At 37.2% G+C, this 26,592-nt stretch overlaps 1 protein-coding gene and 1 long non-coding RNA gene across 5 annotated transcripts in view; one reads left to right on the plus strand and one right to left on the minus strand.

Annotated features, from left to right (window-relative positions):
* TRPM6 (transient receptor potential cation channel subfamily M member 6) overlaps positions 1–26,592 on the minus strand; it is a 165,585-nt gene that overhangs the window by 49,234 nt on the left and 89,759 nt on the right. For all 4 annotated transcript variants that reach the window (XM_014735413.3, XM_023627203.2, XM_005604949.4 and 1 more), the window contains exons 14-24: positions 24,138–24,278; positions 21,825–21,959; positions 20,183–20,460; positions 18,878–19,106; positions 15,565–15,717; positions 10,550–10,696; positions 7,670–7,798; positions 6,051–6,302; positions 4,192–4,366; positions 3,873–3,987; positions 283–476 (exon numbers count right to left, since the gene is read on the minus strand). In XM_014735413.3, coding sequence (XP_014590899.3) covers positions 283–476; positions 3,873–3,987; positions 4,192–4,366; positions 6,051–6,302; positions 7,670–7,798; positions 10,550–10,696; positions 15,565–15,717; positions 18,878–19,106; positions 20,183–20,460; positions 21,825–21,959; positions 24,138–24,278 — 1,948 coding nt within the window. The remainder of the gene's footprint in view (positions 1–282; positions 477–3,872; positions 3,988–4,191; positions 4,367–6,050; positions 6,303–7,669; positions 7,799–10,549; positions 10,697–15,564; positions 15,718–18,877; positions 19,107–20,182; positions 20,461–21,824; positions 21,960–24,137; positions 24,279–26,592) is intronic.
* Positions 299–26,087, plus strand: LOC111770148 (uncharacterized). The gene is made up of 3 exons (XR_002803138.2): positions 299–400; positions 12,094–12,251; positions 25,883–26,087. It is a non-coding gene; the product is annotated as an uncharacterized lncRNA (long non-coding RNA).

The raw sequence follows: 26,592 nt of genomic DNA on the forward strand, positions 1-26,592 counted from the left end.
AGTTTTCCAGGAGACATAAAGCCTTTACATATTCAAGCAGAGATTGCATTCCTACCTATTCGTTTCTTTCAAAGTATCAGCTAATCTTGGCAAAAGGCACTACACCACATAATGAGGTCAATGTATTTACTTTGACCTCGTCCTCAGCTGATACTCTATTGTCAGTTAAATCCCAGAGCCTTCCGTCCTGTGCCCTGAATTTAATTGGCTATGGTCAGTGTGTCTTCACCTTGGATCTCCACTCTTTACTCTCTACCTCCTGCCCCACCAATGAAAACTTACTTAATCCAACATCTCCCTCTTCTTGGTCGTTTGGAGCTTGATGACAGCAAAGACGGCGAAGGAGGAGACCCACGTGACTCAGCAGGATGAAAGGCGGGGGCAGCCAAGGCTTCTCATGGTAGGTCATGATGTAGCGATAGCGATTGTATTTCCACAGTTTATTTGAAATGGATTTCATATCTAGGTAAACATTACTGTAAGTTATAGGAAGAGAGGGACAATGTTTTAATACGGAATCCTGAAACATAGTGGTTAGATTCTTTATTTTCCAACTTGCATGATTGGTTCACCTGACACTACCGGCAGCTGGCCAATAAAAATAATATCCATTGCATTTATGATTCTTCTTCCACCAAACAAAATACATTAATCACCTTCTACAATAAAATATGCTGATCAGAATAATAAGCAAAAGGTAGAAATTACAATCAGATAAGAAAATGCTAACATTTTAAAATGCAATGAACAGAAACTGCCAGCTGGAACTTAACACTATTCTTGGTTCACCATCTCCTCTCACATGAGAAGCTCTTTTCAGTCCATAATTCATCATTCACAGTAAACAGCTTTAATGTTCCTCTATATCATCACCCTTACAAAGAGATTCTCTTAATGTCAAATGTGAAAATTGCTAGAATAATCCTAGTTAAAACACTCAAATGAAAAAGTATTAATGAAGAAGAGACAGAGAAGAAAAATCAATTCATCCCAAAATAAATCAATATGCAGGGCTTCCATTTAGAAGCTAGGTAAATTATTTAGATTAAAATGAAAGTAACCCTTTATTGGTAGGCCCCCTCGGATTTTCCCTTTAATTACATTAATTATAATATGCAGATAGTATAGTAAATATTGATACTATAGAACTTACAATGGAAGTTGTGATGGGTGGTACAGTTATTCTAAAATAGCATATCATCCCTAACTACTTAACTGTAAGTATATAACATTATTGGGGGTGGGCATAATGGAATGTCCATCTTAAAATTTTGATTAGGCTAATATAAAATTAGCTTCTTTAGAGAAAGATGGTAGAGTAGTACTTGGGTAGGGCAGCCAAATAGCAAATGAAAATACAAGCAAGCTTAAACTTGAGCAATGACAGAGAAAGAACCAGCACCATCCTAGAGAAAGCCAGCTTAGGATAAGAGGAGAGAGGAAGGTCACAGAGTCCATAAAGTAGATGATGGAAACACAGATAACTGTGTTTTAACAGCAGTTCTCAAAGTGTGGTCACTGAACTAGCAGCATTAGCATCACGTGAGAACATGTCAGTTCTTGGGTCCTAGCCCAGAACTACCAAATTAGGAACCCTAGCGGTGGACATTATAGCCATCTGTGTCTCAGCAAGCCCTCCAGGTGATTCTCGTGCACCATCAAGTTTGAGATCCACCAAGATGACAGGCCACTGTCACACCAAATGCCACTATGGCTGTCCACCAGCAGGTGGCGATCTTCAGAGTGTACTGTATTTCAGGTTCTTTGTAACTATTGGCACAGAGAGTCTGGAAAGGGCCCCTGGACAGGTAGTCAGATCCGAGGGTCAGCTTGTTTGGTCCTCAGTGTGTTCATGTCTAAAGTGAGAAGATTGGTCTATCTGAGGATTTCTCAACCTCTCCTTTGACACTTGCCATTTTGGAGAACCAAAAATCTCATACCCACTCTCAACATTGTTTGAAATGTCTAACAAATAGCTATGCTAACTAAACATCAATAAATGTTATAAGTTCATAAAACGGTGGGGGCTAAAAAAGATAGCTATCATATAAACTTGTAACAAGCAGGAAAGCATGTCTTCCCCAAATATATGGCAAATATTGTTTTTTAGTATTCTGATTTATTTTGCCTCCCTCCAGCCTTTATCCTCTCTGCTTTCTTTACTTAGATTCCATGCATTGACTTCCCTTTTCTTATCTCTCTCTCTTCAGTGAGATAATCAATGAATAAAATACCTAGCACAGTGCTTAGCACATAAGAGGCATTCAGAAAATACTTGTTTCTTCCCAGCACCTCACTTGATTTCTTTCATTCATCAAAGAAATATGCACCAAGCACTCTTCTTGGTGTTTGGGATAAATTCATGAGTAAAAAAGACCACAAAAAAAAAAAAAAAAGAAAACCCAATAGTCCCTGTGGAGCTTATTTATATTCCAGTAGATGAGCCAGATAAACAGAAAAACATAATATATAAATAAATTAAAAATATATTTGTGTATATAATACAAGTGAGTAGGAAGCCAGAAGAGTAAGGAGTAGAAGGTCTGCCAAGGACAATGAAAGGGAGCCGCACTCGTAAATCTCATCCTTAGGTCAGGCCTAATTCATAAGGGGACATGTGAGCAAAGACTTGAAGTGGGTGAGGGAATGAACTACACTGATACCTGGGGGAAGAGCGTTCCAGACTTAGGGAACAGCAAGCAAAAACACACCTGCATTGTGTGAGAAACAGTGAGAGGCCAGTGTGGTTGGAGAGGAATGGGTGAGGGGAAGAGTAGCGTGATTTGAGAAGCAACAGAGAAGCCAAATCACATGGAGCCCTCTAGATCATTGTAGGAACTTTGACTTTTACCCAGAGGGAAACGGGGAGCCATTGAAGGGTTTGGAGCAGAACAGTGACATCTTCTGACATATGTTTTTAAAGGGTTACTAAGGCTACTGCATTGACAACAGAATTTCGAGGCCAAAGACAGAAGCAGAGAAAGAAATTTGGAGACTGTGGTAGCAGTGGGGCGGTAAGAGGCGGTTGGATTGGTGATCTCTTTGCAGGTAGGGTCAACAGGGGCTCCTGACAGTTTAAAGGTGGAAGTATGAGAGGCATTAAGAATGACTCCAAGGTTTTTGGTCAGAACAACTAGAAAGATGGAGCTTGGCCAGAAACTTGTGGTCTTCTCCCTGGATTTGGAAAAGACTACAAGTAGAATAAGTATATGCCGGGAAAGAGGGGAGATCAAGAGTTTGGACATTTAAAACTTTAGAATTCTGTATGCATCAAACTGGTGATGGAAGGGGGCAGTTGCATCTATAAGACTGGAGTTCAAGGAAGAGATTTGGGCTGGATATACAAATTGGAATTTGTCGACATCTACAGGAAACTGACCAAAATCACCAAACAAAGCGTAAATAAATGACAAGCAAGGTCTGGGCCCAGGGACATTCCACTGTTAAAAGGTTGAGGAGAAGGAGATAATCCAGAAAAGGAGACTGAGAAGAAGAGAAAAGTGAGATAGAAGAAAACAGAGAACGAGATACACTGGGAGCCAAGTGAAGAAAGGATATCAAGAACTCCATAGCCAACTTTCAACCTCATCAACTCTTATTCTTCTATTATTCCAACTTATTACTTTATTACAATGCATCATCTCCTTTCATTCTGCTTTTACTACACTTTCTCTCCATTTATTTTTTCTCTTTTCATGCTCTGCTCCCTTCCTACCAGTAGTTTCATGCCCATATTTTAAAACCACAGTAATAAAACATGGAACACACACAAAATCCAACATTACATACTCAAAATACATGTGAATTTACTCAAAATACCTGCCCCTATTTTGATTTAAATAAAATAACCATATTTAATTAAAATAACCTACTTGAAGAAAGCAATCAACAGGTTCACCATGATGATATATTGCACAAAGAGGTAGACAGCTTGGAGGAACGGAGTAAGAAAAGATCCAGGAGGGCAAGACGGGTCACTTGAACAAACTACAAATAAAGAATTGAAAAGAATGAGAAATAAGGTGAATCAGAGTCTTATGACTCTAGACAAATATTTAGCACGTTAACGTAGCAGAATACCAGAAATTTTTGACATTTTTATGATTTAGATGATTATTTTCCAAATTTCATTTTTATTCTGAGTATCTAAAAAGGTTCAATTTCTGCATGATGGCAAAATCCCCTTTGCACCGTCTATCTCTGAAGCGTAGACTTCTCCATATATCATCCAGTATGGCTCAAACACAATATCTCGAGCAAGGCTCCAAGATGGGGGCTCCTGTGGCGAAAGGATGGCCTTGCGTGCCACTCCAAAGCTCAGCAGGACTATGGCCATCATGATCACAATGTAGAACATGTTTGCTGTCTGCAAAATAGCACAGCACAACCAGAATTTTACCACAGACTTGAAATTTAAAACTAATCAAACACCAGCAGCCATCATTATTATACCTGCCAATAATAAGACTGTCTACAGTCATTGACCAAAATGCCCTAATCCATGAATAGCTGGGTTTCCTTTGGCTAAATCATTTTGTTTTCTCTGCACAGTATGTGTTTCACGTCATGTGGTCTGTTGGAAAAACAAATGTGCTAAGGGTAAAGAGTCTGTACTTCTTTCTTTAAGAAGTAATGAAATGTGAACAGCTTTTGAATATCTAATTCCAACTTTTCACCAATTGGACCAGAGGTTAGGAAAAGAAAGAAATAAAAATAAGGGGTCAAATAAGTCAAATGGCTCCTTATTCCTGGGATTATCTTCAGGAATTGATGAGAGTCTCAGAAATTGATCAGGTCAGTTTTATTTTGCTTACTAAATGCACATCAACTAAACGCGATTGTTCACGGTGGCAAAAGACAATTATTCCATGAGTATTCCATGAGCTTCTCTACATATCTTAGCCTCCCTTCCATGAGGCTGGGACAATGTGACCAATTCTAACTGATGGCCTGTGGAGTGACAGTGACTTATGTCACTTCCTGTCCAGAGCAGTTAAAAGCTGTTAAACTTTCTCCCTCCCTCCCATTCCCTGCCACAGGAGACCTTGGAAGCCACATGTTGACATGGCTGTGTGACAAGATGGAAGGATTCTGAATCCCTGAATCACAGGGCAGAGGACAACCCTTAGGAGCACTCCTCAAACTTTGCATTAGGGAAAAATAAACTTGTGCTGAGTCACTGAGATATATCAGTTACTTAGCATAGCCTATCTGACAAACACCCGTGTCACCAAGACCAGAGAAAATGTTGCTGATGTAAAAGTGTAAAGTAAGCAAAATCTGTCTTTGGAGTCCTAGAGGGTATCCCTCTTCTGCTCTTTGTTTCAGCACTACCCTTCCCTCGCAAGAACTTGCCCCTTCCCCACCAGTGAGTATTCCAGAAAGAAAAGCCAAAGATGATCTGGAGGGACTGCACTTCCTCAAGGCTGGGTCTCAGGTCCTGTGAAAAACCAGCTGGAGTAGCTAGTCCAGCTGCACAGTTAGGTCAGATGACAGACAGAGCCAGGTAGCCTAGATTTGAATCCTGCTCCTCAACTTAAGCCCTTGGGAAATTTATTTAAGCTCCATTTCCCCGTATATAAAAAGTGGGTAATAATAGTACCTATCTCATAAAGTCATTTTGAAGATTAAATGAGTTAATATACACAAAGTACTTAGAACAGTGTGTGGCTCATAGTAAGCACTATTTAAGAGTTGGCTTAGGGTGGGGAGATAAAAAGATAAATTGATATTTCACCAGAAAATATTATTGGTGGTAGCCTCACACAAATCTGGCTCTCGGGAATGACTGCGCTCAGAGACAAGCTTGACTCAATCATATCATCTGACCCTAACCAAAAGGGTAAGCTGAGTATCTAATCAACCACCTAATATGCGATCCAAGGGCTTTGTTAAATATGAATTTGTGGTTACAAGGAAAGCAGTGATGAAATGATCTTGCTGTCTCTGCTTCTAAAAATAATTCAAAGAGTTAAACTATTGGATGTGAACATGAAATTAGGTAGAACCATTAGAAAGGACACCAGAATATACAAGCAAACTGTACTCACCATTTTTGCAATCATGGTCACATATGGACCTGCATGTTGATTCACAGCAAAGAAGTCCAAGAGCCGTGAGAACCAGAATATGATGTCTATGCAGTAGATTAGTCTTCCCGCCGTGTGGAAAGGAGGGTTACCCCACCGAAGGCCAAAACCAACTGAAAACAGGCCAATAGCCACAGTCTCCATTAGGTTCCAGTACTCACTAATCCATACCTTCACCTTTTGAGTAAACTTCCCAGGTTCTGAAATACAGACCTAAAAGAAGAAAGAAAGAAGGAAATTTAAAGAATAGGGTATAACTCAAGAGTCTCATCAATATATTCTTCTTCAACACACCAACTGCTCATTTAAAGAGTAATTTGAATCCTGCCAAACCTTAGATGGCAAGGAGATTTGAGAGACTTAAGTTATCCTTGGGTAATGAATTATGCAAACAATTCTATAAATATATTTTAATGTCACTGATAGTGCTAGCCAGCTATTTGAAAACACAACCAGAAGTAAAAAAAAATAAAGGAAGTTTTTCTACTTTCATAAATTCTAAGCTAATACAGGGGAACACCAAGACATTTTAAAACTCAATATAGCAGTGGATCTATATAGCTGCAATTCCATTTCCTGAGGTATAGCTGAATGCAAAAGAGACTGGTTCGAAACTGAGGAATCCTGAAATCTAGTCCTATTACTGCTATTTAGTGAGTTCTTGATAAATTACTAAGAATGTCACAGTGGGAGTCACTATTATAAGAAATCATTCCTGCAACAAAATATTAGACAAATAGAAACATAAAATAGCAAACCTATTTTCCCTGAAGCATAAAAAATGGTGAAATTCAGAATCTCTCTAGAATTGTTATCTATAATCTATAAACTCCACAATAGCAACCAGCAGGCAACATAGGTATAATTACTAAGAACACATTTACTTAGTGTATAATGTTGGTCATCTTAGCTGTAGGACAAAATAAATGTTTGTAAATGCATAAACATAGAGATTCATACACATTGATATCTAAAGCACCGCAAATCATAACTGTACGTGATTGCAGTTATAACTGCACAGGAATGTTAATTCTTTTTTAAGTGACTCGTTGCAAACTAAAAATGAAAATTTTGATTTGTTTGGTTTGGTTTCTTTGGCTACTTGCCTCAGAGGGATTTTCAGTTCCAGTTTGCAAAGGTGTTTAGATGGATCTTTCAAAAGTTAGAAATGAATTCTTAACAAATTGCACAACTTTGGCCATTTATGTTATGTTTCACAGTGAGCCGAAACTGCTCAAGTAATGCAAGACTATAAAAATCAATCTCACAAAAAAACCCCACTTCTGGGTACTCAAATAGTTGGAGAGTCTAATAACAATTAGCATCACTCTAGGACTGATAAACACACTAAGACATCCTTGAAAATAACTGCTTTCAAAAAGCAGCAGCTAGCAGGAAGTATTCGGCAAGGATAAAGGGCTGAGAGCAGAGATTTTCCCCTAAACACTCTTCCTGTAGCATGCAAATCAGGATCAGCATTACCTGTCTCACCCCAACCCTTGCTGTGTCCATTTTCGTCCCGAGCCCAGAACACCTCTAGGAGAGGTGCAGAGAAGACAAAGGCAGAAGGGGTAACTCACCTCCCTGACTTTCTCAACGGCGTTGGTGAAGATGTAAATGATGACAAGCCACTCCTGCACGCTGGGCTGGGGCTGCATCTCCACCAACACTGTGTAAGTGAACAGCATGAGGAACGCGACATACGCCATCTGTGAGGGGAACACACATTCCCCACATGTGAGCAACAGTCATAATGGAGGATGCCAAGCAGACAGAGACAGAGCCGAGCGGAAACACACGCATGAAATTCGATGTGATAACATGAAACTGGGACCACTCTCTGATTAGTGATGATCTAATATCCAGGAAGGCACAAGAATCCATGGTTTTCTAGTCTGGGATTTACTGGCAGGAATGAAGATCACTATTCTCAAATGCATGAGAGGGGTCACTGTCTCCGCCTGTTGGCTCCTGACCAGAATTTCCAGAAGACTGCACATCCAGCATGGGCACTTTCAGGCTAACAGCAAGCCAAGAGGGAATCACACACCTTCCCCTCCATTCACACATACAAAACGTGTGTGCCAAGTACACCAACTGAGCAGTGTTAATAGGTGCCTATTTTCAAACATCATAAATTGTGGCATTTACTACTGCTAAGAGTTTTATTTTATATTGATGAAAAATTCTGGTTAGTGGAGAAGTATTGTCTAACTGTGAGTCCTCGTAATTAAAGACATATTTTCAGCACTCAGCCTGAAGCATGATAGATATTCAAGAAACATATGTTTAATTACTGTGTACACTAAACCTAATGCCCAGTCTCTTCAAAGAATTAAAACACAATAAACACACATATAGTCATGCATTGTTTAACAACAGGGAAACATTCTGAGAAATGCATCCTTAGGGGATGTCATGGTTGTGGGAACATCATAGAGTGTACTTACACAAACCTAGGTGGCATAGCCTATGACACACCTAGGCTATATGGAACTAATCTTATTGGACACGGTCACATGTGGTCCATTGTTGACTGAAACATCATTATACAGTGCATGACTGTGTATACATAGTGATTAATAGCTTTGTAATCTTATCTAACTTTCTTATCTTCTTAAGATATATTCCCAGAAGCAGAATAGCTGGGTACACACATTTAAAACTGTAAAACATATTACTAAATTGCCTGCCAGGAAGGCTTTCCCAGTTTCCACAATCACCAACAATGCACAAGATGGCGCAGTCCTTTAACAGCTTCAGAGACAATACACGGTGCTAGCTGATTGACACTTGTATTAAAAATCCCAGATCAATAGAGAGAAAAATGTGTGCTTGTGTGTGCATGTGTTTTCATTCTCACAAGAATCATATTATTTTAATCTAGATTCCTATTTCTCATATCTTTTTGAGGTCTACCTAAGTGTGACAAGTCTTCTAAGTTTAGTTCTATGTAGACAATGGCTGAAACCACTTCTGACTACACAATAGCGATATTATATATAACAGGTGGTATTGCAGGCAGCTATAGTGGATATTACTGCCCATAAGTTAAAGAGCCATAGTAGAGAAGAATATAAGAAAGTTAAGGTAAATTCTATTAATTCTGTACTTCTCTAGGTCTGTGCCTCAAAGTCTGAGTACATTTGACGGCCTGTTAGGGACATAATTGAATAAATTTATGCTATCAAGCAGTCATTTTTTACATTTTTGTCATTGCTTTTACAGTGGCCAGATACTAAAACACTGTAGATCTTGGTGGTATTGCTTCTGAGTCTTTTTATTTCTTTCCAATTTTTAAAAAAAGATTCAAAAATGTTTACATTTTTCTTTTCAACATAACATTTATAACAAGACACTGCTTTAATATAGCACACACGCCATAACCTAGCAATGTGATAGCCAACACTAAAAAGCCTGTGCTCACCATCCATTATAGTGGGCAGATCTGGCTGGCTTATTTGTCCTATTTATTAGCTATTTTTTGTTGTTCTATTTGCTTAGCTTTGCTCCTGTTTCTAAGAGTTTGTAAGCTGGAAATTTCTAAGGAAAGAAATAGTTGAATACTCTTTTCCCAATGATGTGACTATAGTTAAAATTCTCTCACAGCTGTAATCAGTCTCTGGGATATTTCGGTGCATACTCACAAAAATGATGAAACCTCATCATTTGAAGGGAGATTTGATTTTTGAAAACAAATAAAAGTCATTCAGAGCTATGCACTTATTCAATAAGTATACAATCTGAGTGTATGGTTGGCCAAGTAAATATTTTGAAATATAACACATTTAGATAAGTATCCTTTTACAGTCACACTTCAAATGTTTTAGAAATACAAAATCTTGGCCATGAGTAATTAATGTATAGACAAGCATTAGAAAAATAAACACTATTAAATATGAAAAGCATTAAAACATTTAAAGTACAGTTCATGCTGTCTCTGTATCTCTACTATTCATAATAGATTTGGTATTTGTTCATACAATTCAACTTCTAAAATTTTTATTGCCCTCTATATATTTATGAGCATATGTTAGTGTAGACAATAAACACCTGCATTTTGTCTGTATTACACATTATTCCTACAAAGAAAAAAAAATTCAACTGCTAATTTTTTTGCACAAGATGGGAAGAGAATCCACCTCCATCACTTAACTCTAAAAACATCATTGTTAACTCTACTGTCCCACAAAGCTTCAAATGCTCAGTCCCAGCTGTGCCCAATGGAAGCACACCAGGAGGAAGAAAATGCTTGTTCTTTCACTCCCAAAGATCTGCTCCAACCTTTCCTTGCCTCCCTCCAATCTTCTTTCCTACCTCCTTTGTCATTCCCCCAGTTTTTTGTTACAGCACTTCTACGTTTTTATCACAAATAGGCAAATCAGGCCTATCATTATCAACATTATCATTAGCTATTAATCATCATGAATAATATATATAATTATTGCAATGAGACCAACCGTATAAAACCAAAACTTGACAATTGGAGCACTGTAGAACTCATAGATTTTCCTGGTCCATGGAAGGCTCTGGGGACCACTCTTTAAATCAAAGTGCTGATTTTCATCCAGTTTCTCATCAGGGCCCCTTTCTAAATCACAATCTTTCTGCAAAAGAAATATATAATTATTTATTGTCAGGGGCTTAACTAAAATATTGACATTGGCAAATATCCAAAATATACCATAAATATATAAGTATAATGAATACATTAGAAATTAACTGGGCACCCACTTGCCAAATTATAATCTTAGTCTTGAAGGGAAAGAAAACTACATGTTATTGTACAAAATCTTTGTCTGGGTAAGGAGTACAGGGTATTTCTGAAAAGCAAGCTGTCTCCAACAATCAGAACTAGTCAAACTAAGAGTAGTTGCAAGGATTTAAAAATGGTCCCTGCTTCTGTTCTGTTTAATCTCTTTCATCAGTAATTTTGGAACCTAAGGATATTCATAAAATCCACAAGAAATCAATAGCAGATGATACCATTATTAACATAATTCAAAAGGACAAAATGGACATGCAACAATGATGTATCTTTTCCTAGTCATAGGAAAGCCAGGCACAGCATTAGTTTCAGGATTCTGGCTTTGACAACTTCTTCACTCATTTAAAGCAGAAGTTCTTTACCAGGAGGTCATGGACTCTCTGAGCTTCCGGAGTTCCTTGAACCTCCTGCAACTATATGCAAGTATTGTGTTGTACGTGTGCATTTTTCTAGGGAAAGCATCATATCTTTCATCAGTTTCTCAAAGCTATGTGTCAGCCCAAAGGGGTTAAGCCTTGTAGGTGATGAGCACTCAGTATCTGTGTGTGGGAGAGAAGTGGTTGCATGAGTGACTACACAGGTGTCCACACAGAAGAGCCTTTAAAAAGAAAAGAAAAAAGAAATTTTAAAAAAAGGAAAAAAGCACTTGTAGCCTAGTTGCTTTTGAGAAGAGGGAACTTAGGGGCTGTCAAAGAGAAGCAAAAGAAATGTTACCCGACTATAAATTTCTGTGTGGTTTTAATTTTCTAACAGGAAATGCATTACTTGTGTAATTTTTTGAAGCAGTATTAAATGAAAAGAAAGGAATGTTCTCTGATGCCTCTCAGACTAGCACATTTCTTCAACTCATCCACAAAAGATCTCTCTAGCATCAGACCTGCAAGATTAGCAAGATTTTTCAAATGAATCACGTTTTGCTTGAATTGTCTGTGTAATTGCAGGAAATGTAATTTTCGAGGCCTCAGGCATCTAACGGGTTATCTCAATGCCTGACTGATTGTTCCGTGACTTGCCTCACTTTGGGCAGTGGAGTTGGGGGTGTGACTTGGAGGTGTAGGAACTGACCCATTTCCTAACAGGTTTGAACCAGCCTAGAGTTAAAATGGCTTAGCACTGATTAGACAAGTCACTACGTACTGTGATTTTAATGACAACAGTACCACTTCAGAAAGACCCCAGAAAGCAATTTAAGTAATGACCTTGTTATTAAATAATTTCTCTTATTATTTTGTCTAGGAGTGTTTCATTAGGTCTTAATTACCGTTGACAGTCTGTTGTGGATTATAAAGTGCTAATTGAGCCTCTGAGTTGAATTCAAAGACACCAACTACCATGATGAATACAGCATGGAAACACAAATTGAGATTCAAGACTTTTTTTTTCCTTACAAGAAGGTAAACACAAAAATATTTCACTTAGCTAACTTTTATTCTACTCAAATCTCAATCTCTCTCTCCCTCTCTCTATGTCTCTATCCCACTCCTCTTTCTCTTTCTCTAAGAGGAATCAGATACCTGCAGGCACAAGGAATAAAATTATAACTATAACAATCAACTCTACTGTAATTCATGCCTATTTTACACTGTATTATAGTTATCTTTTCCTTTTAATGATGCTCTGATAAAATAGATTATTGTTCAACTTTTTAAAACTTTTTTTCATTGTGATTTATCAAGTTGTTTAAGATTAAACTCATCTTTCACCTTCAAAACTTGTTCCTTTTCCAGTCATCCTCATGTTCCTTCAAGATGGCTTTGTTTTAACCATCAGCCTCTCTCAGTCATATTTGTTATCTCCCTCTCATCCATGCTCCATGTTCAAACCTTATTTGACTTCACTTAAAATCTGTCTTTTCCTCTCCATATGCATTGCTACTAACCCTGGCTAAAGCCCTTCTTACTTCTCATCTGGATGGTTACACTAGCCTAAGGTCTCCCTGCTTCCAGCCTGTCTTCTTGCTACATCATCGTGTACACTGGCAGCAGAATAATTTTCCTAATGGTCAGATCACCTTGCTACCCTGGTCAAATACATTCACCGGCTCTCCATCACCTACAGAATAAAAATCATATTCCTTCATAGAATATACAAGAGTCTCCATGATCTAGCCTCACTCTACTTTCCCAGTCATACTAGCAAATATTCCCTCCTTGTCCCATGTCCACTATAACCTGGACTCTAGCCAAAGCATTACGACGCTTGACATATGCCTTGCATTTCCTGCCTCTGTGCTCCTATTTACGGTGTTCCTTCCAATGAAATGCTACTTTCCCTCTCCATATCCTCAAGTCACATCTCAAACACGACCTCAGTCATGAAGCTGTCACCAACCCCTAATCCTCACGTACTAACCCCAAGTGAAAGAAGAGTCCTCTTCTTCCACTAGTTAATCCATTCTGCCACCTTGCTATAATTTGTTCCTAAGAAAGTTCATGTCATCAAAAGTCATGCTTTCAAGGGATTAGCAGGTAGAGAGATTCAAACTTGTCATGGAAAAGTTATTTTGTCTGTAGAAACTTCAATAAGGAATTTCATAAAACCTCACTAAGCAGATGCAGTGTTTAATTCTATACAGCTTCAGCTCCAGAATAATGGTCTTCCTTTTCCTATTACCAGCAGTGCTTTTATTATATTCATGATCACCCACTATCACCACGAAGACAAAGCACAAAGACTCTAAAAGAGCAGCTATGTTTAATCTGCCTTTGGTTTCTCCCAAAATACATAATACAAATTGTGTTCCTCAACGAATCAAGCACATTATACCTAATTAGCACTATGAAATCTTATATGTCCCACCAAATGCTGCCTCTACTCCCTATTCTCTGCTTAGAAAAATTCTAAATACAAGGTCATCAAAATCTGTTGCTTTAGTTAAATTCAAAGACAAAAGAACATTGTTACTTTAACTATAATCCTTTCATAACAGAAAAGATTTAAAACACTTTTTTCAATAAATGTTTTAAATTGAATAATGGTGAGGCATCACGGATGTTCTGTCTGATTATAAACTACATGTTAGCAGGGGCCACATCTTTCTTAATTAATGCAATGTCCCCAAAACATCACATCTTGTCTGGCACATGGAAGGTGTCCATTAAATATTCATTGAATTAATAAATTCGTATGGCCATGTCCAAACCACCTGGGTGGGCGATTGCTATTAATAGGACTCCTATATTACAGAGAAAATTTAATTTTTCAGAGAATGGTGAGAACTTACTGTATTTTTTTAATGTTAAGAGCACATTTAATTGCCATTCAAAGAAAGAATTCTTTCGCTAAGACTCTCTCCTTTAAGAACAACTGCTTAGTGGAATGCTGTAGCTATCTACAATGTCTTAAGCATCGGCGAAATTTTATCTTTCTATGAAACCTGTAAGGCCAAAAGTGAAGTTGGGTCCACTTGCAGAAAACTATTTGCTACCAAATGCCAACATATTTACATATTTGTTTGTAAATAGAGAGGTGAATGATAGAAAACAGCTTCCTACATCGTTCATTCAACAAGCTAACTAAATGTGAACATCTAAATAAGCATAAAGTCAAACAGAATGTCTCACATATAAAGACAGCATTCTATTTCTAAAGGGGTTAGGTCAATACTATATGTCTTCTCTTCAGTACTACATTTCCTTATAAAAATTTTAAATAGTCTAGACTTAGTAACCATATCATCTAACCAGTACAATCACAATTATGACAACTTGACTAGCCCATCTTTGCAAAGAGTAACTTCTCACACATTCCATAGAGGTTAGAATGTATCTGCCATCTTGGATCTTGAGAACCCCAGATGGAACTTTCAGGCTTAGAAAAGTAAGAAGGAAATGAAGGGAGGGAGGGAGGGAGAAAGGGACGGAGAGAAGAGGAGATAAACACATATCCAAACAGGTGTGAGAGTCAAAATATTTAACAACTGATCTGGCAGTGGGATTAACCAATGAGAATGGATGCTCAACGAATCACAACAAATACCAGCCATACAAACTAATTATAATTATATTTCATTTAATATTTATCAAATATGTTTTTAAATATTATAACACATACCTCATAAGTGCAAAAGCACATCAGACAAGATGCTAAAGATGCCTTGTTGAAGTATTAAGTACCAGAAAAGATGTCTACTATACTTCATAGTAAACGGCAACTTTATAAGCAACAATCCAAGTTGAGATATGAAAAGCACAAAACACATGCACAGATAACATATTGGAGACTCTCCAGAGAAGACGGGTTGCAAGAGCGGTAGCTCAAGTTACCCATGAAAAAGCATATTTCTGGGAACTCAAGTAAAACTATTCATAGTCACTGGATATAACAAATGAAAAAATTTGTGGAGCAGAACAGTGAAAATCAATGCCAATTCTAAACCTGAATGTTTATAAATGAAGATTTTTAAGGATATGAGGCATTCCTTATTGTAGCTTTAGAGAAATGGTGAGTCTATTTATTCTACTAGTCACAAAGGAAAATGAAAAGTTAGGCACCTGTGAAGATATAATAAAGTCCTTGATTTTAGCTTTGAGGCAGAAATGGGATATTTTGCTTAACCACATAAGGCGAATAATTAGATCTACCATACACGCTATATTTGACCATACTATAACATGATTGAGAGTGTTAATTAAATAAACTTTGTGTGTGTATGTTCGCGTGCAGTCCATGCCAGGAAAACTCAGTCCACTATGATATTGCACTAACCATAACAGCACTTTCTTTGGCACTGCTGGGGTTCTGGTCACCATTATACCACGTAAACTGGAAGTCCTGGGACTGGGGAACATGTGACATCTCTGCTTTGCTTTTAAATTCCAATGTCAAAATTGTGGGTGGTAAAAGAATACTTACGATGATCTTTAAAAGAAAACAAAACAAAATAATAGTAGGAGTTACACAAGGAACAAGTATTATTCAAATAAAATTAAGATTTTAGTGTATATAAAATGTCAGACCCATCCCCAAGTCAGTTGCTATCCTGATTCTATACATACTTTTTGACTCATCAATTCCAATTCTGGAAGTGTCTCCTTCAGAAATATGAATACAATCATATGTGGATAGCGATGTTCATTGCAGGGTTATTTGTAAAAGCAAAAAATTGATGTCAATCTCACAGTGGAATGTTATGCAACCATTAAAAAGACAAAGCAATTTGGAATATAATGAAAAGGTATTCAAGTTATACTGTTAAGTGAAAAAAAGCAAGTTATGAAATAATATATATAGCATTATCCCACTTTTGTAAAAAAAGAAAATCAAAAATTAAAAAAATGGGGCCGGCCCCGTGGCCGAGTGGTTAAGTTCACGCGCTCGGCTGCGGCGGCCCAGGGTTCAGATCCTGGGCACGGACATGGCACCGCTCGTCAGGCCAAGCTGAGGTGGCGTCCCATATGCCACAACGAGAAGGACCTGCAACTAGGATATACAACTATGTACGTGGGGGGAATTTGGGGAGATAAAGCATATAAAAAAAAAAAAAAAAGATTGGCCACAGTTGTTAGCTCAGGTACCAATCTTTAAAAAAACAAAATTAAAAAAATATGTATGCATATGCATCTTTACACCTAAAAGTTTAAAAACATGTATACCACACTATTACCACTTATCCCTAGAGGCAGGGTAATGAGAAGTATTCTTTTTCAATGAGCATATTGCTTCAATAATTCTTTAAAGCCATTAAGTGGTTATCATCAAATAAAATACATTAAAAATTGTTTATGTTATAAAATCAAGAATATAAAAACACACCAAGTGTCACTTCTGTTAGATTCATCTCCCATCCTAAACAAATATTTTCTCTACCAGTAAAATCCAAGGAACGTATATACCCAGACATCCACAATATTTTTTATTATATTGTTATCATTCATTCATTTATTTATAGTCTCTCCAAAAGAATTTTTGTGTTCAATTTTTATGGCCTTTCAAGGTAAAGAGTTGAGAAGAGTTACAAAATGCTGTCAAAATCAACTCGATGAACACTAGCTCTTTCAAGCTAAAATTAGGCCTTGGTATTCTCGGATTCAGTGAACCAAAATAAGACTAACCCTGACTGTATGCCCTTCATGATTAAACAAACTGAAGTCATAGCCTTGTCCATCTTCATATTTTTTCACGCAGAAATGACTTTCTATTGTTTTGTTTTAAAACTTGATCTCCTGTGAAGGTTCTCTGGACTTTTCCCAGTTCTGATAGACATTTGTTTGTTCGTATGTTTGTTTTCTTTTCAGGTATAGAACCCAAAATACATGAAATCTTCTAGGTCTGGAAACATCAGAGTTACCAGGCACAATGATAATTCTACACTAATTACTTCCTAACCCACTTCCTGAAGAGGCTCCACATTCTGCTGCTCTTGTCTATTGCAGAACAATTGGCTTGTGAAACAGTAGTCAATGACATCAATATCCCATTTCTAAGGGATAGGTTGGAGCCTTTTACCCCAAAACATTTAAACAATTTTTCCCTTCCACATAACCCTACATGGTCTTCCTCCAGTCTTCATCCACTTAGAATTAGTCTAACTAGGACATCTTACAATTATTTGAGAAAGTGTTCTCCAGACATACAAGCCAAGCACTGATGAATTAGCATCTAGGTACTGAAGAACCACATGGTCTACTGCAGCTCAAAGACTTGAAATAGCTAATTCAGCCTTCTTTATTAACTCATTCTATATTTGGGGGCAAAACATTTAGTCTTGCTTCACTCAAGTCTCTTTTTTGATATAAGGTATATGAGGAGCAAGAAGTCATTAAGTTCCCAGTAATAAGGATTTCCAGTAAACTAAAGTATGTACAGGACACAGCCATGGGGGAAATTATTTCTCAAACCTCCAGCTATCTAAACCCCATCTCACTATGTGAACCTTTAAAAAGAGTTATTGCCAAATAGCTAGAGGTGGACCCATTCACATTTTCACTTCATCTCCTGGTGAAGTCAAAACTGATCAAAGGAGAAATTCTTCTGGAAAGAATGATTGTTTCTCCACTATTTTATTAAACAGAAAGCTATGAGAGATCAGTTTTTTCCAGTTTTATTGAGATATAATTGACATATAACAGTGTGTTAGTTTAAGGTGTACAACATAATGATTTGATTATGTTAGATAACTTTTGATTGACATTTCTCTTATTTCTGTTATCTCAATAACGGGAATTAAAAGGTGCAAGCTCTTTTATATATTTTATCTTATATCTTTTATTTCTTTGTGCTTTCTCTAGTGTGTCCACCAAAAATACATTATTTTAAGAACAGTCATTCTATTTGGGACATGATAATTTTAAGAACTCTAGGAAGAACGAAACTAAAATATAAAATATAGTCTATGGAGCTCTTAATGCTCATGCTTTATCGCCTTTTATTTAGTTTCAAAAGCATTTATACTTCTTAAGCTTGACCATAACCTCAAGCTTTTTTAGGTTGGATATCAAAAGACAAATGTCTGTAGTAGTTAAAGCAACTACTCTTGATAATTCCAGATGAGAGATGAAACGAAACTGTAATGGAAGAGGAGAATTTGGAGCTGGTTAGTGGTGTGAACAAATGTTCAAGGGCAGCCTTATAAAAGAGCTATTTATTCCCTGAAACATCACATTGGATGAGCAGAACAACAGAAATTTCTAATTTTATATAGCTCTTTACCAGTTAGTATTCTTAAGCTGTGAAATTTCACTAAAATGTCTCCTTTTCTTCTGTTATATTAACTTACTAATAACAAAATTGTGCATATACTTATACATGCTTTTACCTTTTTCTAACCACTTTCATGTGAGTATGCCTTGTGATAAACAGAGCTAGTACAATTATCCCCGTTTTTTAAAAGAAACTACAGTAGTGGTAGATAAAATGGTTGTCAGAGGTTCCACTGTGAAGATCCCAGCTCATCTTTGAGAACCAAAGATATTAATTGGTTTTCCTGAAGATGCTCTTCTGGAACAGAGAAAAAGTGAATTCAAGAGTACAGACCTTCAGACTAAGCTAATATTAAATTCTATAAAGCAAGTAAATGTACCTTTAACCAAGAGTTTTTCCTCATTTTCAGGCACCCCACCCACATGTCAGTCAGTAGCATTTGGGTACAAGTATGCGAAACAAAGGGCCGCAATCCTCCAGACACGGCCAGTTTCAAACAGGTTGAATTGCTCCAGTTCTTGAGTTCATAGGTCAATAGTTTCATGGCCATTCTCTCATTCTGCTTAAAGGCCTTCTCCAACACATCCAGGGCAAGCTGGCCAAACTGTCTGTAATGACACAGCAGTAAATGGTGTAAACAAATGCAGACAAGAGCCCTAGAAACTTGCAAAAGATTAGATATGAGACTTAGAAAAGACCAATGCAAAATTGCAAATAGCACTTAATCTCAGTTTGCAGAAGCTATCTTAAAGGGATTGCTGCTCAGGAAATGGATTGTTCTCCCTTTCCTGAAGGAACAGAACTAGAGGGTCTACAGTGCAGCAAATACGATTTTATTTACACCAGGAGCACCTGAGCCATTCACGGGGCGAAGTCACTCCACACCACAAAACAGCATGTATATATAGCTTGCTTTGGGACTCGCTGATAAGACCTAATAAATAATTTTTTGACAGAAAAGACTGTCCAAACTGAACTAGCAATTAAGGAAAGTTGTGGAACTACTTTTCTTTTTTTTAAGATTTTACGAAATATATAAATGACCAAAGTAAGAAGCTAGACCTGGAAATCACCTCAGGTGATTTCTGGGAAGGTTGTTTTCTCTAAAAAGTAGAGGCTGCCATTCTCTGGAATTTTTTAAATCAAAATTATGAATTTGTTTCTATTAAGCGTAGCTTCCTTTCTTTCCTCTCTACTATATATAATACTTTAGTAATCAAATAATCGAAAACATTTCCAACTTTTCTATCTTCCACCATCACTCACTGATTCTTTAATAAATAATACTGTTGTTTCCTGCCTGAGAGATACTTAAAGTAAACAACAAGTGTTAATTTAACTTATTATCAAAGAGTTTGAGAGTTGGGAGGGATTTTCAAAATCATTAATTGAGTATTTTATAATGAAGAAACTAAAGTCCTGAAATCTGGTCAACTGAGTTGCCCAATTAGTAAACAGCTAGATAGGCCTAAAACCCAAGTCTCCTGACTTGAAGGCCATTTCTCTTCTCTTTATTCCACAAAGTTCCTTAAAATACCTGAAAGACCCTTATTTATAGGAGAGTCCATGAAATGCATGGCAACAAGTCAAGTCATCTTATAACTTCTAAGGTGAGGGAGATAAAAGTGTCTAACCATTCTAAGGACTGTCACTGTTTAGAATGAAGTGAAGAGAGAACTCCTACTTTGAGTAATTTTTCAACTCTTCTGAGGCATCATCCACCATGTTGCTCTCCTTAGCTTCATGGGCCATGGCTCGGTAGAGAATACAAGCAATCACTGCCTTAACCGTGGCTTCCTCTCCGTGCTGCCAGAAGAACATGGCCATCTTCTGCCTTTTCATTAGCACAGCCCAAACCAGCAGGTCATTGTAAGGGTAAACAAAGCTTTCAATTTCAGGGTCATCTAATATATTTGGTCCTTTTGACTTCTTCCTTGATTTAGGAAGGACTATAGACTTTTCCTGTTGGAAAATAAAATAGGAATGGGTTTCCAAATACACAGATCCATGATGTTCCACCTAATAAAACACAACAAGTATCCTAGAAGTATTTTTTAAATCACTGAAAAGAGATGGAAATAACAGAACTTTATAAACCAGAAACTAAAATTTTGACCTTATAAGGTAATCTATTTCTTGTTGCATCCAATATTTCCAGGATCCCTAAGCTGAGATACCTTAAGTTCATTTAGCAAAATAAAAACACTACACCTTTGGGATAGAGCACTAACTGTATGATAACTTTCAATTTCTCAAGGAAATGAGTTGAAATAATATATTGGATAAATGAGAACTATTAAAAAAAACTCTTAACTTAACCCTACAAATAGATTCCTTATCCTCCCCTTAGAAAAATGTCTCTAATGTTGCCAACATGTATCCAATTGATCAGTTTTCAGCTTCCTTTCTTTGATTCTGATTATATTCCTCTAGGGATGTTAACAGATAGTAATGAAATACTATTCTCCACCTGGTAAACCCACCCTTTACAGCTCATCTCAAATGCCACCTCCTAACTCCCCATGTTCTTCTATATCACTCTGTATATGTCAACACTCATCATACTGCACTATGGTTAATTCTTTGGGGAAGGTGGGACCATTTCTCAATCATCATTACATCTTCTCTGACACACCAGCCTCCCAAATTCAACCAAGCACCCAATATAATGCCTAGCAAATAGAAAGATTCACTAATTATTCTTTTTAATTAAAGGGAGTCATAGCAAAAATTGTAATAAGCTTCCTCTGTGTCTATAAATAAAAAGAATTTGTGTTCATTCGTGATGACTAACGGTAATTTTATAAAATATCTTCTCATTCTAGAAACTATGAAAAGCAAATCTCTTTCAGCCAACATAGGAACCATTTATATGGAAACTTTTGAGCAAAGTATTTATCCCCAGAAGGAAGTGGGAGTGAGGTAGTACAGGGAAAGGGGCAATAACAAGATTGGGAAAAAAGAAGATGCAAAAGGACCGTCTGAGAGAGAAGGAAACGAGATGGAAGTAGTCACATCCCATTAGAGGGTGCAGTGTTGACCTAATGATTACATTTTTTAGTACCATCCCATGGACTGCCTTCCTGAGTCACCATTTGGCCATGGTAGAGGTAGGAACAATAAAGATAGGCAATCAGTGAGTTGCTAGTACTCGGTCCTGGGCATTTGCTCATTGTTGTTAGAAGACAGCTGTGTTATGCCTTTGACTTGCGCCACCTGATTATGATACTTGTAAATAGTCCCTCTATCGTACCTCCCTTTCTCTAACTTGGTCTCAGCCTGCAAGAACAATTTTATTTTCAAATCTACAAATAAGTAAGTGGTACCTTGAATTTGTAAGGCTGGGCAGTTCTAATGAACTGAGAATGTAGTGTGCTTTCTGCAGTTTCATTTCTGATTCCTGAGGGGCGTCTCCAGTGAAGAGGGGGCTGGGATAGGCTTTGAGCAATGCTGGTCACTCTCTGGCATATCATTTTATTTTTAAAATAAAAGAAAAAGGGAAAAAGAAGATTATAGTGGTAACAATTAACATTTTATTTCTAGACAATAATGAAAACTAAATATAATACTGTGTCCTACCAAATATCCAATAGTTCTGTCTCTGATCCATGATTAGATTAACTGCTCACCCAATAAGAACCTCTCATGATCTCCTTATGAAGCACACTGTTATTCCTACCATTTTAGAGAACATGCTCTTTTGTTCCCTATTATATATCTGCATTCCTTCTCTATGTGGAAATTCCATTAGAATCAATGGATGTTCTATATCTGGAACAAGTTCAGAATAGGCAATAAAGATTCACAGTTCTGATAAGAAAAAGTTCCCATTCACAAACAGCTCCAAGGTTAAGGTTAAGTTAGAAAGTTACGGAATTTCTCTAGGTGTTGCATAATATCACCTCTGGAATTCCTGGGGCTAGGCCCAATAACAACATAATTCATTGCTTATCAGCATGAAGCTTTCATCAATGAGAAACAAAACCAAAAGAAGCATTCTTGAAGGGACAGACATAAAAATTTATGATACAAGCCATAGGCTTTGAACTGCTTTATTTATTTATTTATTTTTAGTTTGTGTTTTACGGATATAAACTAGACATAGAAGTGACCTGGTCTAGACTTTTTAAAGATAATATTCAAATTATTATCATTATCATTGTGATATAGAATTACAGTATCATTAGTAATAATCATAATGACTATTATTGTTGACAGCTACTCTATACACTCTGTGCACCAGGAATATGGTTTTTCAGGCATTATTTTATTTAATCCTTTTGATAAATTTGTGAAAGTAGTATTGCATTATTATTGCCATTTTATAGATGAGGAAACTGACACAGAGAGGTTAAGTTTCTCGCTCAAGATTACACAGCTATTACCTACCATTACTAAGATTCAGTCCCAGATCTCTCTGACTCCAAACCATGTATTTGTAACTGTTATGATCTAGTTTACTAAGTAACACAGTAAACTCTATACCCTTCACTAGCAAATAATCAGAGTAATGGGTAATTTCCCACCCATTTCTAGAAAGGGCATTAGGGGAACTCGCCTAGCATGCTGCCCACTGCCTGCACCAAGGCCACAGTCAGCCCTCATCCCGCCGCCGGTAACCTCTTGCAAGGTATACTTCGTGTAAATGAAGGAGCTGACTCCTCAGGTGTACCCCCCATGCCTTTGAAATTTCAATACCAAACACTGTCTCTGTGAGATTTGGTTTTCCTTTCGTTTCAATTTTTCACTTCCTAAAGCCAAATCGAGCTTTCACTTTCACCTGATTCTTTCTAAATAAAGGTCATAGCTTGCTATTCCAGACTCTTCCTATGATCTTATCCCAAACCACCTTTCAAGTTTCATCCCTTACAACCTTCTGGTGCTTCCACGGAGACAAAGGTGTCCCTGTCGCTGGAAAGCACAGCCGACGTCCACAGCGTTGTGCTTTCCACTGCTCCTGCTCCCCTCTCAACCAAAAATGTCCCAAACCAACCTTTTCTAACACCTCCATTATCTTCTAATGAGAACTAGTCTCTTCAGTTTACTGATCTGTAACGGCAATTTTAAGAAACAAGCAATATTTTCTCTGCTAATCCACTAACCAGTCTAAATTTACATTCCCAGACTTGCAAAACTGATGGAAAATAAAAGATGTACAATATGTGCTTTTAAGTACATTCTGCATGCATCTTCCAATATAAGCCCTACCCACTGGTCCCCAGTTTGTCATCTCCAGACTTTGGACTATTAGGAGTTTGTAGATCTAATCCTGTTAAGCTTTTGACTTCCATATTTTCGAAAGAAAAAGATAAGAACTGGTCATCTCTCCCTCTAACCTTTCTCATCATCTTACTTGTATGTCAATATAGTACATATTGTATCCTGTTTTGCACTAGGGCTAGTTATTCATGAATCTGTTGCCTCTAAAAGTTTCTAAAGTCCTGATCTTTCTGTCCATCCCAGACCAGCACACTAGCATTTAAGCACAGTACTTTACACGTAGCAGATACTCAATAAATGTAGTTAAACAGAAGATCCATTTTAGAAGCTACTGTCATCTGAACTTCCCAAGCCATTTTTCTAAAAGTATTACTCCTAGTTATCCTGAATTTTAATAGGGTATTTTTCATTTACGCTACCTTACGTTTCCTGTAGAGGTTGTTGTAGAGGGTTCTGAAATGTTTCCTAGTGTAGCTGCTGCGATACGCTCCACCAATGAGGTACTCTATTACCAATCCAATGTCAACCAGTGTTATCTTATAGTCTGAGAGAAGGGCATGCTGAAACAAAAACACGTAACGAATTATAACTTTCAATTCTCTTTTTCTGTCTCCTGTGCTGTGCCATTATAACATAATCAAATCAACTGCAAAGAGATAGACTCATACTTTTGAATCATCTGTACAAACTGATCAATTAATATGACCAGCTATTGGTACAATCTGCTTGTTCAGATGGAAAAGGATATTAACCATATTACGGTTTTAGTTTCATAGACTTTGAATGTCTGCTTATATCTGCTCATTCATTCTGTTCCCTCTCTCTCTCTCATTCATACACATAAGTTAGAATAAAATACATTTAAATATACCATAAAAGATTGTTTTTAGGGGCCAGCTTGGTGGTCTATAAGTTAAGTTCGAACATTCTGCTTTGGCAACCCGAGGTTCGCTGGTTCAGATCCCGGGTGCGGACTTGGCACCGCTTGGCAAGCCATGCTGTGGTAGGCGTCCCACATATAAAGTAGAGGAAGATGGGCACAGATGTTAGCTCAGGGCCAGTCTTCCTCAGCAAAAAGAGGAGGATTGGCAGCAAATGTTAGCTCAAGGCTAATCTTCCTCAAAAAAAAATAAATAAAAATAAATTTTAAAAATAAACAAAAAAGATGATTTTCAACTGGATATGACACAACTATTACAACAGAAGTAAAATTACTGAAGGTTATAATGAAGGTATGTGATCCAGAATTACCACTGTATTAAATCTTCAGCCTCTCTCTTTAATGAAATGGCTATAACACTGGACCGTCTTGACTATATCATGCATAGGACAAGAATATGTAAGGAAGTAGAACAAATAAAAATAAGAAACACAGAACAGCAGAATCAAATGAGACATCAAAACACAAGGCTGTGCCAAGACAAATGTTAGGGTTGGTAGGAGGGCTGAGCATCAGATTTCCAAGTACATGGACCTTAGTCTAAATAAAAATTATTTGGACCCCTTAAAATCAACCTTACTACCTCTTCATAACTGTTACTTCTGAGCTGCCATCCACAGTACATTTTTAAAGGCACACAGAGTGCTGAACAAGATCTTTAAAGTGAACAGACAGTGAATAGCCTTCACAAAGCTTTGACTAAGAAATAAGGTTATACACACACACACACACACACAAATGTAAATGATTTAATTTCTCTTTACTTTTTTCAAGGAACACCAAAAATAATACTCTTATTTGCTGCTAATTAAAAGCATATTTATGAAGGCCAGGCCCGTGGCCAAGTGGTTAAGTTCACACAATCTACTTCGGCAGCCCAGAGTTTTACCGGTTCGAATCCTGGACACAGACATGGCACTGCTCATCAAGCCATGCTGAGGCGGTATCTCACATGCCACAGCTAGAAGGACCCACAACTAAAAATACACAACTACGTACCAGGGGGCTTTGGGAGAAAAAGGAAAAATAAAATCCTAAAAAGAAAAAGCCTATTTAACATATTTCATTCCTTTTTCTTCAGTTTACTGTGATAGAATCAGAGTTTAAGGAAATAATCTAAGGAAAATCATTTTGATTTAGCATGACTCAATGCAAACTAAATTTACATCACCATGGACACTTTTGCTTACTACTAATTTGCCAACTCAATGTCTTCCTCTGCAGTCCTTTCACTCTGGTTCTCCCACCAAGTCAACACAACCAGAAGGCCCACACTCTCTCCATCAAGATAACAGACTTCAGAAAAATGAGCGACGAACTTTTTAAATGTGCTGTAGATGGATTTTAATCATGGTGATAAAAAAAAGGCACCCCCAGTCTTCTGCAGATGTGAACAAAAGTTCTTGGTAATTAAAAAAGAAAGAATTAAGGCATAAGAGTCTGTGATAATTGGGAAGTTTTGGTAACTAATGGGGGATCAGATGATTTTATTTTAAGTCTGACTTAGAAGTTCAAGGAGAACACCATGAGCAGACTACGAGGAAGCGTATAAAGTGATGGGCTTCATCCTGGCTCCCTAGAACAAAGGTTAGCCTCACTAATGAAGTAACAGAGCCCCCAAGTTATCACAAATATTCAAAACAGCAATATTGAGAACAATGGAAATCACTTATTAGTCCTGCGATAAAGACAACAGAACCAGGAAGTTTCTTTATTTTCAGCAGGTATTATTATCATCATTGGCAGTATGGTTGCATCATGTTGAGCTGAAGTTCTGATGGAAGTTCTGATGGAATTCATGTTTTCATTAGAAAAAAATTACTAGCTAATGCTACTTACTTGGTGGATCACATCTTTACAAATATAAAGTAAATTATAGGAAAAAATGTGTGGTTTGGTGATAAAATTGTTCAGTCACGAGTAAAGAGGGTAGA

This window comes from Equus caballus, chromosome 23 (assembly GCF_041296265.1).
Source record: "Equus caballus isolate H_3958 breed thoroughbred chromosome 23, TB-T2T, whole genome shotgun sequence".
In the NCBI taxonomy this organism is placed as follows: Eukaryota; Metazoa; Chordata; class Mammalia; order Perissodactyla; family Equidae; genus Equus; species Equus caballus.